This window comes from Anomalospiza imberbis, chromosome 15 (genome assembly GCF_031753505.1).
Source record: "Anomalospiza imberbis isolate Cuckoo-Finch-1a 21T00152 chromosome 15, ASM3175350v1, whole genome shotgun sequence".
In the NCBI taxonomy this organism is placed as follows: domain Eukaryota; kingdom Metazoa; phylum Chordata; class Aves; order Passeriformes; family Viduidae; genus Anomalospiza; species Anomalospiza imberbis.
Window position 1 is genome coordinate 14619281 of NC_089695.1, and position 15090 is coordinate 14634370.

General features: G+C 40.0%; 1 protein-coding gene across 9 annotated transcripts in view; it reads right to left on the reverse strand.

Moving 5' to 3' along the window:
• Positions 1–3304: 3304 nt before the first annotated feature.
• Positions 3305–15090, reverse strand: part of EBF1 (EBF transcription factor 1) — a 267442-nt gene continuing 255656 nt past the window's right edge. For 5 of the 9 annotated variants that reach the window (XM_068206044.1, XM_068206042.1, XM_068206041.1 and 2 more), the window contains exons 12-17: positions 13170–13235; positions 12415–12592; positions 10787–10966; positions 8471–8665; positions 8077–8145; positions 3305–3991 (exon numbers count right to left, since the gene is read on the reverse strand). In XM_068206044.1, coding sequence (XP_068062145.1) covers positions 8078–8145; positions 8471–8665; positions 10787–10966; positions 12415–12592; positions 13170–13235 — 687 coding nt within the window. In that variant the 3' untranslated portion in view covers positions 3305–3991; position 8077. The remainder of the gene's footprint in view (positions 3992–8076; positions 8146–8470; positions 8666–10786; positions 10967–12414; positions 12593–13169; positions 13236–15090) is intronic. The other 4 variants (XM_068206047.1, XM_068206048.1, XM_068206046.1 and 1 more) reach the window with 1 other exon arrangement.

Here is a 15090-nt window from a genome sequence, read left to right on the forward strand (position 1 = left end):
GAAACACCCAGCATTCCTATTCCTTCCTGGGAGCCTTGCATTAGGTCTGGTGCTTTCTCTGTGTGACAGAGAAATTAAGTGCCAGCGTGTCAGCCCTCCATATGCCAGAGGTAAAATGCCTCCTGTCAGAGGGGTTCAGAGTGAAACAGAATGCCTGGAACCAATGTAGCAGCTGATGGATTTGTCATTTAGGAAGGGTAGAAGAATGGAAACCCTTTGTAGGAGCCTCCTCCATGGTCAAGAAGATCAGCACAGGCAGATGCAGTTCCTGGAGCTGGCCCTGAGCAGTCACTGGACACATGGATGTGCTGCCATCGACTGAAACAATACCCAGATAAAAACTCCCAACTCCCTGGGTCTCTGGCACAGGGTGGGATGTGCCTGGTGCTCCATGATCACTGTGTTTAGAGAGAGACAGCTCTTGCAACTGTGCACCTAAAGATAAATATGCCCCTGAAATCCACTAGAAAAAATATGTTGGTCCTATGTGCAAACAATACTCTGAAACAATGGAAATAATAAGATTAACAGGATGAACATTCAGCATTCCAAGTGAGGATCCTTTGAAATCCACTCGAGACAGAGGGAAAGGCATTTCAGTGCACCATGTTTCACTGTGTAATTCCATGAATTTCTGTCTCCTTAATTTCAGGAAGACAAATCAGTAGCCTCTGGCTTCTATATTCTTTTTTTTTTTTTTCTCATCTACTGACTAGCAGAGGCAGAAAAATAAACACACAACTAGGAGCTGTATTCACAGACAGGAAGTAACTTTAATTAAATATTGTGAAAGTTGAAAAGTTTTTACAGCTTGAATTTCTGCAAAAAAATTATAACAATCTCTACAGTAGTTAGTTTCTCTAACAATAGAACTGTACAGTGTGTGTGTCTATTCAAAAAGATTTAGATAAGAAGGTGAAAGGTTAGTAGTTTCAGAGATGACTTCATTTTAGCTGCATCCTAGTACAACTGTGAGGAAATAGGCATTACTTTATGCAATCCAGTCATTGTGAAGCTTCACCTTGTTAAAACTGAAATCTGAATGTTTCCGCTTAAAGCCATATTCTGTAAACAGCTGCATCTTTTACTTTGTAAAAGACAAAGGGTGGTGCAGGGGAGATTTTTGACAAATTCCCATTCATTAGGTCACGATAAATAGCTGCAAAAGAATGGAATTATGCACATTGTCAAAGGCTCTTTGGACACTGGAGTAGAGACTACAAACGTGGCTAAAGTGGTGTCAGAACTGCTAGGACTGAGTGGAGCTCTACAAGAGTAATTGACGGTGTCACTGGACAAAATATGGCTTTAAATTTGATTACATTGTCGTGCTGTTGCTTATTATGTGAATTAGAATAATCACTTGGAATACAGAGAAGCAATAAACTGATGTCTCTCACATTTTTTCCAGTTTTCTCTTCTTTTATTTTCTCACCATGAAAAAAAAAAAAAAATCCTGCTTTTCTTTCCCTTCCCCCCAAAGATCACACTGTGACATTCTAGTGAAAACCATTGCAAAATTCATACAGGAAGCATGCACAGTTGCAGCATCGTTGTAAATGATTTCTTGCTCGACTAGAAAAAAGTTATATTGTTTTAAGGTAACAAAACAGTTCTTTTGTGCTTTTCAATTCCTTTTTTTTTTTCTTAGAATGTTAGTGATGATTGACAGTTCTGGTGCACAGTACAATGTACAAGTGAAATGAATATGATTTGCATTGTTAAGGCATCCAATCTGCTGGTTTATATTTATGTGAAAGACAGAGAAATATACAAGCAGACTTAAGAAAGAAAGTATTTTCATTGAGTTCTATGAAGTTTCTCCCCATATTTAATGCACAAAAATGCGTCACTCCAAAGAGGAGAAATCCCATGCATATTAATAGAGTAAAACAGCATTAGTTTTTGTTAAGCCTCAAAAGCAAAGGATACATTTTTTTTTAAAATCTACATAACTAAATGCTACAAGAATAATATGCTACTTTTTGCCATATATTGGAAAAAACTTCTTAACTTACAAATAATACAAAAATAGACAATGGCTTTTGGGTGGAAATTAAAAAAAAATGGAAGCATGGTTTTAAACAATACTAAAAAAAACAACCCTATAAATGAAATGTATTAAAATCACATTTAAACAGCTAATACAACGGTGAATGACCAAACAAATCAGCACTTTTCACATAGCAAACATACACAATAAAATAAACTTGTGGGGGACAAAAAGCAATGTACAAATTCCAAAGATAAATACATTATTTATATGGATATTTTACAAAATCCCCCGTAAAACAAACAAACAAAAAAACAGAAACAAAAAGCTTTTTTTTTCTTTAATTAATTTGCAAGTATGTGCAAGCTAAAGGTAGTGAGCTCTTTTTGCAAAATATGCAGTAATTTTTTTTTTTTTGTGATATTGAAAAACTGTCTTAAGACATTAAAATGTATAAATAGAACAACAACTTTGGCAAAAAATCACAAAAAATCTACAGTATTTATAACTACATACAAAACACAACAGCAAAGAAAAAATATCAGGTAATGCATCTTCAGAGCTTTGCTGCCTCTTTGACTAATAATTTTTAAGAACACTTCCCAGATAATGATAGCAAAATTTTTTGTCGTAAAACAGAAGCTATGGTTTGGATTTGAAACCCCCACCCCAAACTCAAGTTGCACTACTCAAAAGCAGTTCCCTGTCCTGGATAGAGCGTGGTACGAACTGGGAGGGTCGGCTGATACAGGAACGGTGCCAGTGGGAGCTGGGCCAGGAGAGGTCCGGGGTGGGGAGGGTCAAACCCCCACCGAGGCTGAGCCCATCCTGCCCCAGCAGGACCAGCAGGGCAGGGGGCTGCTGCTGAGCCCATCCTGCCCCAGCAGGACCAGCAGGGCAGGGGAGAGGGGCCACGCTGGGAGCCCCCCAGGTGTGGCCCAGTCTGTGCCCCCCGTGCCAAACCCACAGGGCAGAGCCCGGTGAGGCTGTGCCCGGGGAAGGGAGCGTTTGGGGAGTCTGAGATATCACCCCAAAAGAGAGGGGTCCGTGCTCACCTCCTCCAGCAGGTCTGGCTTTGCGTCTACGGGCACTGGGTTTGCACTTCCAGAGGAAACATTTTTGATGTTTCCACCTTGACCTTCCCTTTCACCAGCTTTTGGCCAAGAAAAGTTGGACCTGAAGGTCCCCTTCCAACCTGGTGTTCTGGGATGAACTTCTCCTGTTGTGTTATTACACAATTTCTCAGCCTGATAAAGACAGAGGTTACTAATCCCACCCCTCACCCCGCCCTCATAATCCAAAAATATCAGCTTTCTAGGGAGTGATATCTGTTTAATCAGAACATTAAAAATGCTTCTTATCAGCAAGTCACCACTGGATAAGCAACATATATGAGCCGACCCTTAATTAAATGGCCATAATTCTTCTATGAAAAACTAACTGGCACTTCTATTCTGTCCCATACAGGCTTGTATGTAAATGACACCACTTTATTCTTCTTTACACAGCTTTAAAAAAAAAAAATAAATCCATAAATTAAAAATGTGGAGTTCCATCTCTAGTGTCCCTTGTGTAATTGTATGATTTATAAAAGACAAATGGTGTTGAGTTAAATCAAGCCTTAAAAAAAAAAACCCACAAAAATCCAGACGGAAATAAAAGCAAGCCCCCCCCCCAAAGAAAAAAAGTGGATTTTTTTATCAACATACAATAAATATATCTCCCAGGTATTTGGGATGGACAACTTGAATCAACACCTTGCAATTGTGGATTGTTAATTTCAGTATTTGCAAGGATGGTGATTTTTCTTTTGTTTAAAAATCTGCAGTTATTGTAAGATCCTTCTTTATTTCTTTTTTATTTTTAAAAAGGCCTGAGTAAAAAGTTCCACTCTGGGACTTGTATCAGATTCTCTCTGAAGCAGAATTCAACCTCTTCATTAATAAAATTCTTCAAGGCAATTCTTTCACATGGGGGGAACAACCATGCCAGATATAGCTGTTGGAAGGAAAGGGAGGGGAGAGAGAGAGGGAGAGAGAGAGGGGAAAAGTTAATTTTCTGCATTATTAAGCAACTTTTAAAATCCTCAGAGCTTTAAACATTTACTAGCAATGTAATCAGATGTATTTTGAGTTAAATTTATATGCATCACTCATAAGAGACAACTATGTACACAAGAATAATGAAAAGTTTCCTTTTGACTGGAAAATGATTCAAATGGAAAGTGACTTTGCTGAAATGACTGATTTTCTTGTAGAAAAACTGTCCTTCCTCCATATCAGTATCAGACCCCAACTTATTTTTCTGCTTTTAGTTTCAAAATCCCCAAATGCTGAGGAAGCTTTGGCTCCACCCAGCCATTGCCATACTTTCTGTTACTCTTTTAAAAGCAAAGCAGGTATTCCCACCAAATTAGGGAGAACAGCTGGAGTCCCCCTGGCCCAGCCCTGCAGGGGTGTCCCTTCAGTGGCACTCTGGCACGGGTCACTCCCCTGTGCCAGTCCTCCCAAAGGTCAGCGCTCGCCCCTGGGACTTATGTATGCCTTTCCAGGAGCTCAGAAAAGGGCTTAAACTCTCAAATCCAATTTTGAAATTGAAATACATGCTCAACTCCTGGGTTAGCAGGCCAGCATCTTTCTTACTGCACTTGTAGCAGACACCACCAACTCCATCAGGTGAGTCATAGGTGAATGTTAATTCAGGATGTTTTCTCTTTTGCTGGCTAAGTTGAATCATCAGCATTTCTTTTTTATGCTTCCTACCTCATTTTCTATGAAACCACCACCTCTCTTAGCAGACAGATATTTATGAAAATTCAACAGGGACAGTTTTGCACATAAGTTGACCTCCAGCTCCATCTCTCTCTATTTACAGGGGTCTCAGAGCAGACATCCCAAGTGTCCCAGTGACACACAGTGAGCAGGCACATCATTACAGGGGGTAGCCATGGAAGTTGATGATGGGAACTGTAAAAACAACGTGTCTCTAAAATGCCAGTTGTACAGTTATTTGCCAAAGGTAGAAAACAGATTCGCCTTCAGGTTGGCAGCACTTTCCAGGCACATGATTTAAAAGCTGCCTGCCATTCCAGACATCTGGACATGTCATTTCTTAAGGAAGGGCTCAACCTTGTGACTGGTGCTGATTCATTGTGCTTTAATTACAGCTGCAATTATTTGATAAGAACAGAGCCAAAGTAAAAGACTCACAGATTTGGGGTTGGAGGGGGAGAGGAGGGAAATGTTTTCTCCACAAACACCACCATATGTGCAAGAATTACAAGTCTAATCAGCAAGGGGAGAACAGCTCGAGTAAACTGCACTGATTAAATGAAATAAAATGAGGGGAGAAGGAGAGAATGCAAAACACATCCAACATGTTTGCAACAGGCCACCCTCAGAGGTGGCACGTTGTAACAGCATTTCAATTATTGGAATTTATCGTGTGGAATCACTGTACTGATTGTGCCCCCCCGCATGAGGGTTCTTCAAGGAGTAAGTGAGGATAAAAGGGATGGAAAGGTGAGTTAAGTTGCTTTAAGTCCTACAGGAAGACACTTAGGTGAGAAGCATAGAGGACTCTTTAGGACGAGGTGTTGCTTTCTTTTAGAAAAAGAATCTTTTCTTCAGAGAACGTCACGATATTACTTGAACACTCAAAGATTCATCAGAAGCAAATCAATTTCATCGATAATTGGTCAAGAATTGTGTCTCTTGGGACAGGACAGCTATCTCCCCTGGGCAGGAGCCCAAAGAAGGTGAGACAATTGCAATTCCTCCCTTCATGATTTAGACATTTCCCTGTGGTTACAGATCAGCCATGTACCTTCTGCTGTTTGAAACAAATGGCACAGAGGCAGATCTTAGCTCCTTTTTTCAAAGCATCATTGTTTTTGAAGAGCTCTGAAATTCTGAATTAAATTACAAGGCAAATGATATCTTTTCTGCCTAAAAGCTTTGATATTTCCATTCTTTCCAAGTCTTCATTTAGATCACTCCACTTTTATTCCATAAGTGCTACATCTAGTCATGCAAATTCTCCCAGCTGTAGCCTGTTATTGATCCTGAAAACAGAGATATCAGTGGGAAACAGTGCAGGTATGAGATCACACCACCTCCAAAAAGAGAGGGCAGAGAATAGAAAAGCTCCCACCAATGGCCTTTATTTCTTCTATCACATACTAATTTGTATTTGCTGTCAGCAAATTACAGAAATAATGTATTTGGGTTTTTACAAAATTGCATGGCAAAGAGAATAACAGATAAGCCTGGCTGCTGTTTTAGTGAGTTTTGCTGATATCTAAGCTACATAAGGAAAGCTTGATTGCTTTCTGATATATCCAGAAGCCCAAGAGAGATAAGACAGCCTCCTTATACATAGTTGTTTATTTAAGCATTAAGGCACAACAGGCAGTGCATCTCTGAGTGATTATTGCAAACCTCAGGTGGTGTCAGGAGGCACGGGACCAAAGGCTGTGTGTCTTTAACGCACCAAGAAGTTCAGTGATGACCTAGAAATGAACCATCCCTTGGTGTCTCATTCCTATTATGAAAAATGAATTGCTAAACAAAAATTAGGGGCAATGCTCAGATCTGGGTGGTTTCTGGGCATTGCAGATGTGGAGGTGACATAATGAGGAGGCAATCAGCTCCAGTTGTGTCCAGTGCTCTCAGCTCATTCCATAATTGCTTTTCCTAACTGAATACATGGAATCTGAGAATTCTGTGTCTTGTGAAAGGAGAAAGAGTGCCTGAAAAAGCTTTCTCCTGTTACTTGTTTTTTCTGTCAATCTACAACAAGATGGGACAAGGTGAAGAGATGAAAACAATGTTAACATGTTCAAAAGCTTGCTATTTTTTTAAATTTTTTTTTTTTTTGGTTTTTTTTTTTTTTATTTCAGGAGGGAAATATTATTAGCTGTTTCTTTTAAAACTTGAAGCATGCCAGCACTGCCCATTCTTTTAAATGTTCAAAACTAAATCTCCTAAATGCTGTAGTTTACCTGAAAATGTCATGTTGTCTAATTCCTGACAGTTTGTATTTCTAATAAAGTCCTAACTGAAGGTACCCAAGATCTGCTTATTAGTTCCTAGTCAATTCACAGTTTCTGCACAGTTTTTCTGTGTGTGTGTGCACCTTGAAGGAGTCCTCCTCCCAGTTCACCAGTGTAACAAGCACCAAGGACAATGCTTTCCTTCAGGCACAATAGATCCAAGCTTTTATGAATGAATTCCTTCCATTCTGCTTGCATATAGATTTTGTTTTGGCCACTAATGGTGCTGTCAGCATTTTGTCTTCAAGCCCAGTGTTCCTCTTTCCAGAGGCTGAATGACATGTGGAGCTTGTGAAACCATCCTGCTCTGCACACCTCCTTCTGAACCTGGCTTAAAAAAGGATAGATTTTATTCCTCACTCAATGCCCTTTGGATAATTTGCACAGGCTCATGGAAAGGAAACAAATCTCAGGTCTGGAGGAAGAACCAATGCACACCATGGAATATTTCCCACCTCTGGCATCTGGAGGCAGCTGGCCGCATCTGCTTAAGGAAGCCCCTGGATCTAAGCAAGCATGAAAATTCCTCTCTCAGCACAGTGATGTGCAGTGAGGGAACCACACCGGGAGGTTTAGGCACAGTGTTGTAAAACAGACTCAGCCAAACAATGAGATGGGCAGTGCTGAGCTTTGCAGCACCCTCAGTTTGACAAGATTTTCTCTGTCACTGCCTCGCCTGCATCAACCCTTCAACAGATTTAGATACTAATGCTGGAGAACTTGTAATGAGAGGGGAAGGGATGCAGAAAAGGAGCAGCCCCTTGATACCAGCAGTTCAATAGGCTTTCCAAAAGGCCCTGTGCCTTTTCTGGAATTAATTGGCACAGGAGTACATTAATCAGTGGAAATTAATGTTCACCCTGGTGTGAGTTAAAGTAGAAAACGCTGCTGTTAGTTTGTAATGCATCTCCTGTTTATGAAAGGGAAGGTTTGTGCCAAGCTCCGTAACGCTCTGTTTGCTCTCAGTAGGATTTCTGCACAAGTGTACTATCACAAAGGACAAAAAGGAAGGGAAGATTGAGTGACGTACTTCAGGAGAAGGCCAGCCCCTGGAGAGACCCTGCAGTGGAGTACTTGCTAGAGTCCACAAAAGACTGGTCTGATAAAGGACGACAACAGGGAATAAGAGAGGAAAGAAAGAAAAAGGACGGTATTAGTAAGCTGAAATATTACTTGTGTTTATCAAAACAGTAGGTCCGTGCTTTAAAAGACACAGCCTCTCAATTCAGCAGTATTAGTTGGGTTAGAGATTGGGTGGTTGCCAAACACCTGCAGGCTACAAGGTGGGCTGGGGGTGCAGTCAGTTACTTTGTACACTTTAAAACTTTAGGACAGAGCCCACCAGGGATCCCCCATTGCCTTGGCTCCCCTGGGGCAGCTCGGAGGCACGGCTGGGAGCAGCCACCTCCTGTGGTTCCACCTACCTTGCAGGCTATTGCCATTGGTGCTGGTGCAGGTGGGAGGGGGGGAGGTTTGGGGTCTCACGACAGGCGCAAACGCACTCTTCTGTTTCACCGCTGAGACCATGTTGGCTGGTGAGAAGGAGAAAATCCCAGAGGAGCTGCTACAGTTGGAGGGGAGGCTAGTGGAGGAGGCCATTGTTGGACTTGATGGCACAACTAGAGGGAAGAAAGACCCCCAGAAAGGCATTCCTTAGTACTCAATCATAACAGGTTGCAGAAACAAGAGAATTCTCATTCCTGGATGCTCTCAATTTTTTTTAGGGATGAACTGAGTGTTCAGAATGCAAATGTGCTACATGGGAAGTTCAGTCTTTAAACTGAATATCCGTAAACCATTATTTTACTATAAAGTGCAACAAATATCTTTGGTTCATGTATTTACCATCAAGCTTTTAAACAAACTTCTTTTCATGAAAATAAACTACTGTAATATTCAGAAGGCACTGCTGGTTTCCCCTCTTATCCAACAACAACAACAACAACAAAAAAGGACCAAAAGTGACATCCCATTCTTTCTCCTGTTTAGAAACCACTTAGATACACAAGTGGCTGTGAATAATTACATATTATAGAGTAAAATTCTGATCATCTGGGCTTTGAATTATTATTTTATTTGCATTTATGTAGATAAAAATCACCCTATTTAAGTTCTTATTTGAGAATCTGATATCATATTTGTTAACACTGAGGAAATCAATTAATGGAAATTAAATGTTCAAAGTTTCACAGTCTGACAGATACAATCTTAGGCTGAAGTCACTCTGTGTCTGGAAGTACTTGCTAAGGGAGAGCAATCAAAGCACCTAAATTGAATTGCTACTATACAGCAATTAGTTTATTGATTTAATTAAGAATGCCACCTTTTAATTTTCAGGTCATGATTGAAGCATTTTCTGATTCAATGGATTAGACATTAGCAGAATGACAGATCAACCAAGAAAACCTCCCAAAATATAAATAGAATAGAGAACCAGGGCTAGGAAGTGAAGTGCTATTCTAAAGAGGACTCCGTTCATAAATATGAAATAATACACTGCCACAGTATTTTAAATGCATTACTGGCATCTGCTTCCAAAAGGAGATGTCTCATCAATCATGTTATATTATGAATTCAGAGTGTGCAGATTCTGTGACAGTAAATCCAACTTAATAAGTAAGGTACTTTGTAACATTACATGTTACATTATTATTAGAGAACAAAAATAATCACTGGTTAGCAATTCCCAGGTTATAAGTACTAGTTATGTGGGTAAATAATTTGTTCTAAATTTGCAGCAGAGAAGAAGCCTTGGAGTTAATTATTTTATTCAGAGTTCCTACCCCCTTTTTTATTCTGATGCAATTCAAAATAATTCATTGCTGCTGTTATACCATTAGTTTCAGATTTGCTGTGTAAACCTTGGTACCTTCAGCAGTCAGTTTGTCCTGTCCATGCTACAGTCACAGCCTATAAATCTATTTATGTGTCCAGACCTTCCATCCTGATTCTGCTGTCAGCTTCCTACAGATGTCAGTGGAATCCTTTATGCCTCATGAGCAATGTCAGAGGAATTGGGCAGGTCCTGCTCATTCAATTTCTTATGTGACCAGGAACTACTGAGCTCAGCTGCAGAAGAGGTTCACTTTACCAATAGAAACGCATTTATATTTAAACAGCTTACTAAACCTTTAATACCAAAATGCAGAAAGTTAGTCCTGCACATAAATATTTCCATGACTGGGACTGTAGACCATAAGCTCTTCACGCCATGGGATGTATGATTTGCATGACTCACATTTTTGTGGCATTCACTGTACTGACACTAAAACACAAGATCTAAGAGCCTTTGTCACATTTTACTGACTCAGTGAAGTCAAAGTAATACTACTTAAAAAGCAAGTGGAATATAAACAATCAAGATGAGGCGCAGTAGTAATTCATAATCTTTATAAAGGTTATGAACGTATTATTTGCTCAGAAGTTGAGGACAGTGTTTCTTACTAGAGTATAAGGTATGTTATGAAACTATCAGACTAAATAATGAGAGATTATTCTTTGTAAGCTCTTTTAAGGCTCCCCAAAAAAAAAAAAATTGTAATATGGAAACAGTGAGGAGAATTTCTGGCTACACTGAAGTTCTCAAAGTGCATCAAAGATCAGTGCCTTGGACAGTAGAGAAAAGACCAAGTTCTATTTCAAGTGCTCAAAACAGAAAATAAATACTGAGCATCAGAGAAAATCTACCACCTCCTTCTAATGAAAATGTGCAAAATGCAGAAAAGACATAAAATACTCACTGGCATAGGGAGAATTGGCAGCAGATCCATTCAGGAAGGTTGGAGAACCGCCTAAATTTGACATTCCAGCGTTCCCATAGCCATTCATGCTTGTTGTGACAGAGTTGTAGTTTGTCTGCTGCGGGGTGGTGCTTGGCACGTAGCCATGAGGTGACACACTGCTGGAGTTGCGAGTGAAACCTTGTGTGGGGAGGGAACACAGGCAGAAATTGGAATTAGCCCCACAACAGCTTCCTACCCAAACCAAGGGGGAGCTCAGTCCAGCCAGGGAGCACAGACAGGGACAGGACTGACCCCCCAGCACCACCAGGTACCCAAACTGGGAGCCCTCCCTGCCCAGGTCGCTGCTGGAGGAGGGAGGCTGGAACCTGCAGAGCTCCCCAGGCAACCCAGGGATGCCCTGGAGCAAAGATCAGCTCAGGGTGTTAGAGGAACACTCGCTCTGAAAGGGCTGCTTGTAGCAAATGGAGTAAACACGACCTACATTTCCAGAGCGAGGAGTCCAGACCCACTCAAGGTATGTTAAAAGAACGTGATTGTTGTTGGCTCTTTTCTGATGTCACTGTCATTTAACACACCTCAGATGCTCACTGCACACTTCAGGAATTGGAGTGTATTCCTCCAGCTTGTGGGATATCCTTTGTCTTTTTGCCTTGGTCTCATCATTATGTCAGTTGGAAATGAGCATCAAATTTGACAGCAAGTTAACATTTCAATCTCTACCTAGTTCTGGAAATGACATTTTAGGAAACTCATATCCAAGTATTCATAAGGAAAGATTTGTTTCTAGAAGACACAGAAATACAAAATATGCATCTTCACTCCTAGAAGAAAAATTGCCAATTTTTCTTCCTAACACACAGCATTAAATATTTCAATCTAAAAATAATTTTGTGGTTTTTTATTGTAATGCAAAAAATTTGTTTCTGCTCTTCTAGAAACAGCCTCATCCTGACACTTTCTCATTCAAATGTGTTTTTAAGTTGGGTAATATATAGAGCTGTGCAAAGGAGAGGGCAAAATGCAAAGGGCAAAAATGATCTTCACCTTTTTTTTATTTTTATCTTTTATTTTAAACCAATACTGATTTTATAAGAAGTGAAAAACACTTTATTTTAAATATTCAATAAGCTCTGAAAATGTCTTTTTAAATATTTGTATTCTTTGCTAGTTGAAAAATTTATGAAAGTCTCAAACTCTGAAAAAAACCACAGTTCCAATACTCTATCTCTTGCAAAACAAACCCAAATTAAATAGATAAACATTAAAGGGATAACTTCATGTTATGAAGAAATGCTGCACAAGGCCCAGACTGAGAGACCGTCCATGGTCAGGAAAATATATAAGCAAGTACTTAACGTTAAGTACTTGCTGAAGCTGATTAAAATTAGTGGGATTTAAACACAAATGCAAGCGATACTCTGGGCAGAATGAAAAGCTATTTAGAGACATGCAGCAGTGCTTTTCCCGAGTTAGGGCAGCCCCATCCTGTGTCATTCCAAGGGTCTGGGATGGGCTGCCCAGCCCTGCTCCCTGTGCTGAGCCATCCCTCTGCCACTGCTCTGCACACGCCCCTGACTTCTATCAGAGAAGATCCATAGAGAGAGGAAGATGAGGCTTCTGCTGACCCTGGTTGGTGGCTTGGGAGGCTTCGGAGACATTGACAGCGAGCTGGCCACTGAAGGAATTCACTCCCATCATTCCCGCGTGGACGGAGGTGTTGGCGAGGGCGGGGAGCTGGTTGTGGTTGCGGGGGACGCTGTAGAGCGCTTCGGCGATGTCTGCAGCTCTTTTCAGGATTATTTCCTGCAGGATAAGGATAAAAAACATAGAAGAGTTACCAAAGAGACTCTGATAAACCTCTTCTTACAGACTCCAATGAAACATTTCCCTGTCCAAAGGCTAAAAGGAGATGCTTTTCTTTGTAAACCAGCTGGCTGACAGAGAGCTCATGCTTATAGGATCTTCCTGTTAAATCCTTACATCTGTGGTAAGAGACTTGGATGTCTCAGTCCCAGTGGCCACACTTTGAATAAAAAGATCAACTGGCAGGATGGGGCTGGAGCCTGGGCTTGCTCCACCTTAGAGCTCTCTTTAGGGGCAGAGGGAGAAGTCACTAGTGGCAAGGCATAATGTACAACATTGCTCATATTATATAGGATCTGGTGAAAGTGGGCAGATGCCTCCATGGTGTTTTTACAAACACTAAATTCACACCCTTTAAAAAAGAAAACAAGCAAACTAAAGCCCACTCCAGATATGGCATCACCCTCTACCTTTATTCTTGTCTCCCATTGTAGCATCATATCCCTTTAGCCCCTGACCTATCTATACAACTAAGAAATAGCCATGATATAGAATTGCTGAAGTAGAATGCATTTACCTGGTTATTATGTGGCATACCATAGAGTGCTTCTACTAAATCAGCAGCCCTCTTAAGTATTACTTCCTGTCAATATAAAAACAGAAGCATTCTGCTGAGTTCAATAAACTCCTTGTGGGGAAAACAAATATTCTCTTCTATTAGGTGCACCATGTTTTGTAGTGTTTTTTTTTTTTTTTTTTTCTTTTTTTCCTCCCACCAGGTAAACCTTAATTGTAACAACTCTCAGCAACCACTGAATGGTGTTAAATCACTGGTTCATCCTATTCACACACACGCTTAATCAAGTCAAAAGGTGAGAATCATTGGTGCTGCAAAATAAAATACATCACTCAATTGTCTCTACCATCTGCACTATAAACCACTCATGGGTTTATTGCAGAATACAATCCCGAGGTCATTTACTAGATTACTGCAATCAATGTCATTCAGAGAATGTTATGAATCCCTTCAATGTGTTTATTTTATTCTTAATTGCATACTGCAGGAATTGTGGCCTTACCCAGCAGGCCACACTCAGAAGATACCAAATCAGTGCTGTGCTGCTGTAATGTAACCCTTTGGCCTCTTCAGTTTGTGTCCTGGTACGAGGGGTCAGGGCAGGCATGGAATGATGCCCAAGAGAAAAACACAGGCAGTGTGTGAGAGAACAGCCCAGGACCATGCAGTAATTCCTGGAAATATTCCTTGCATGGACAGCAGACTTTAAAAGAGTCTGAGATTCAGTTCTCCATTTCGGGCAATTTTTTTCCCCTCCATTTTCCTATTAGTTACTTTTCATTTAATATTTCTCAAGGTATTTTCCAATGGTATTCAAGTAACAATAGCATTTCCTGTGTTCTTGTATTTTACAGCATCCTGATGATAATCCTCATAGAAAATATAAAAATGCATTGCAGAATTAACCCAGAAGAATTTTTTCCCCTTACTATTTCATGGCATCTTTCAAAGCAGATTTCTGAATGCCCGATCAAAACCAGTCAAGAACATCTTCTGAGTAAAACAATGTATTTTTGTAGTTCCCAGCCCTTAAGTACTACTCTAATATTCTAACATGACGCTATTCACCGTGGCATACTTCTGCAAGCTGCTTACAAAAATAGTACCAGTTCTAAGCATTTTACAGTTTTCTACAAAGTTAAACTTTTAAACTTAAAATATTTTACACAATAGCCATATTTTATACCAAAAAGAAACAGTAATGCTCAATTTTCATATACTGTAGACTCTGATCAGAAAATAGAGATATAATTGCGTTCATTTTGCTGTCACCATAACCTCTTCAAAAATCCTTGAACAACTCTTCAAATGACAAGCTTTTAGATGCATATTAGCATTTTTTTTCAATTTTAAATTCTCTATAATATAACATAAAATAGTTGTCATACTGCAGTAACTACTTATGACATATATAATGTCCTAAATTCAAAAATGAGATGGAGGATTTTTGTTCTCCCAGTAAACATTTAGGCTTGCCTTCTGCTGCACACACCCCTGTCTCAGAACACACATTTAAATTATTTTCCACATATGAAGTGAGATGTAATACATAATTGATGGATTTTTAAATCACTACACTTGAAACAGATTCTTAGGAGTTAAGTTGCTACGGCTTTTTTCTGTTGGTGGGTTTTGTTTGTTTCATTCGTTTGCTTGGTTTTTAAGATTGGGGTTGGTTTTGTGCTGCAACTGTTGGTTTGGGGTGTTTTTTTCTTGTTTTTTGACCACAGCGGTGAGCAGTATAATCGTGGACAGACACACAAACAGCATTCAGGTACAAACAATCCTCGTTCCTCACAACACTGAGGTGCCCTTTCTGCCTCATACTGAAGATTCAAACTAGAGAAGAACAGAGACATTACTGAAAAAATGTTCTCTTTTTCAGTCCATGATTTTAGATAGAAAATTACTGCACAGGTGT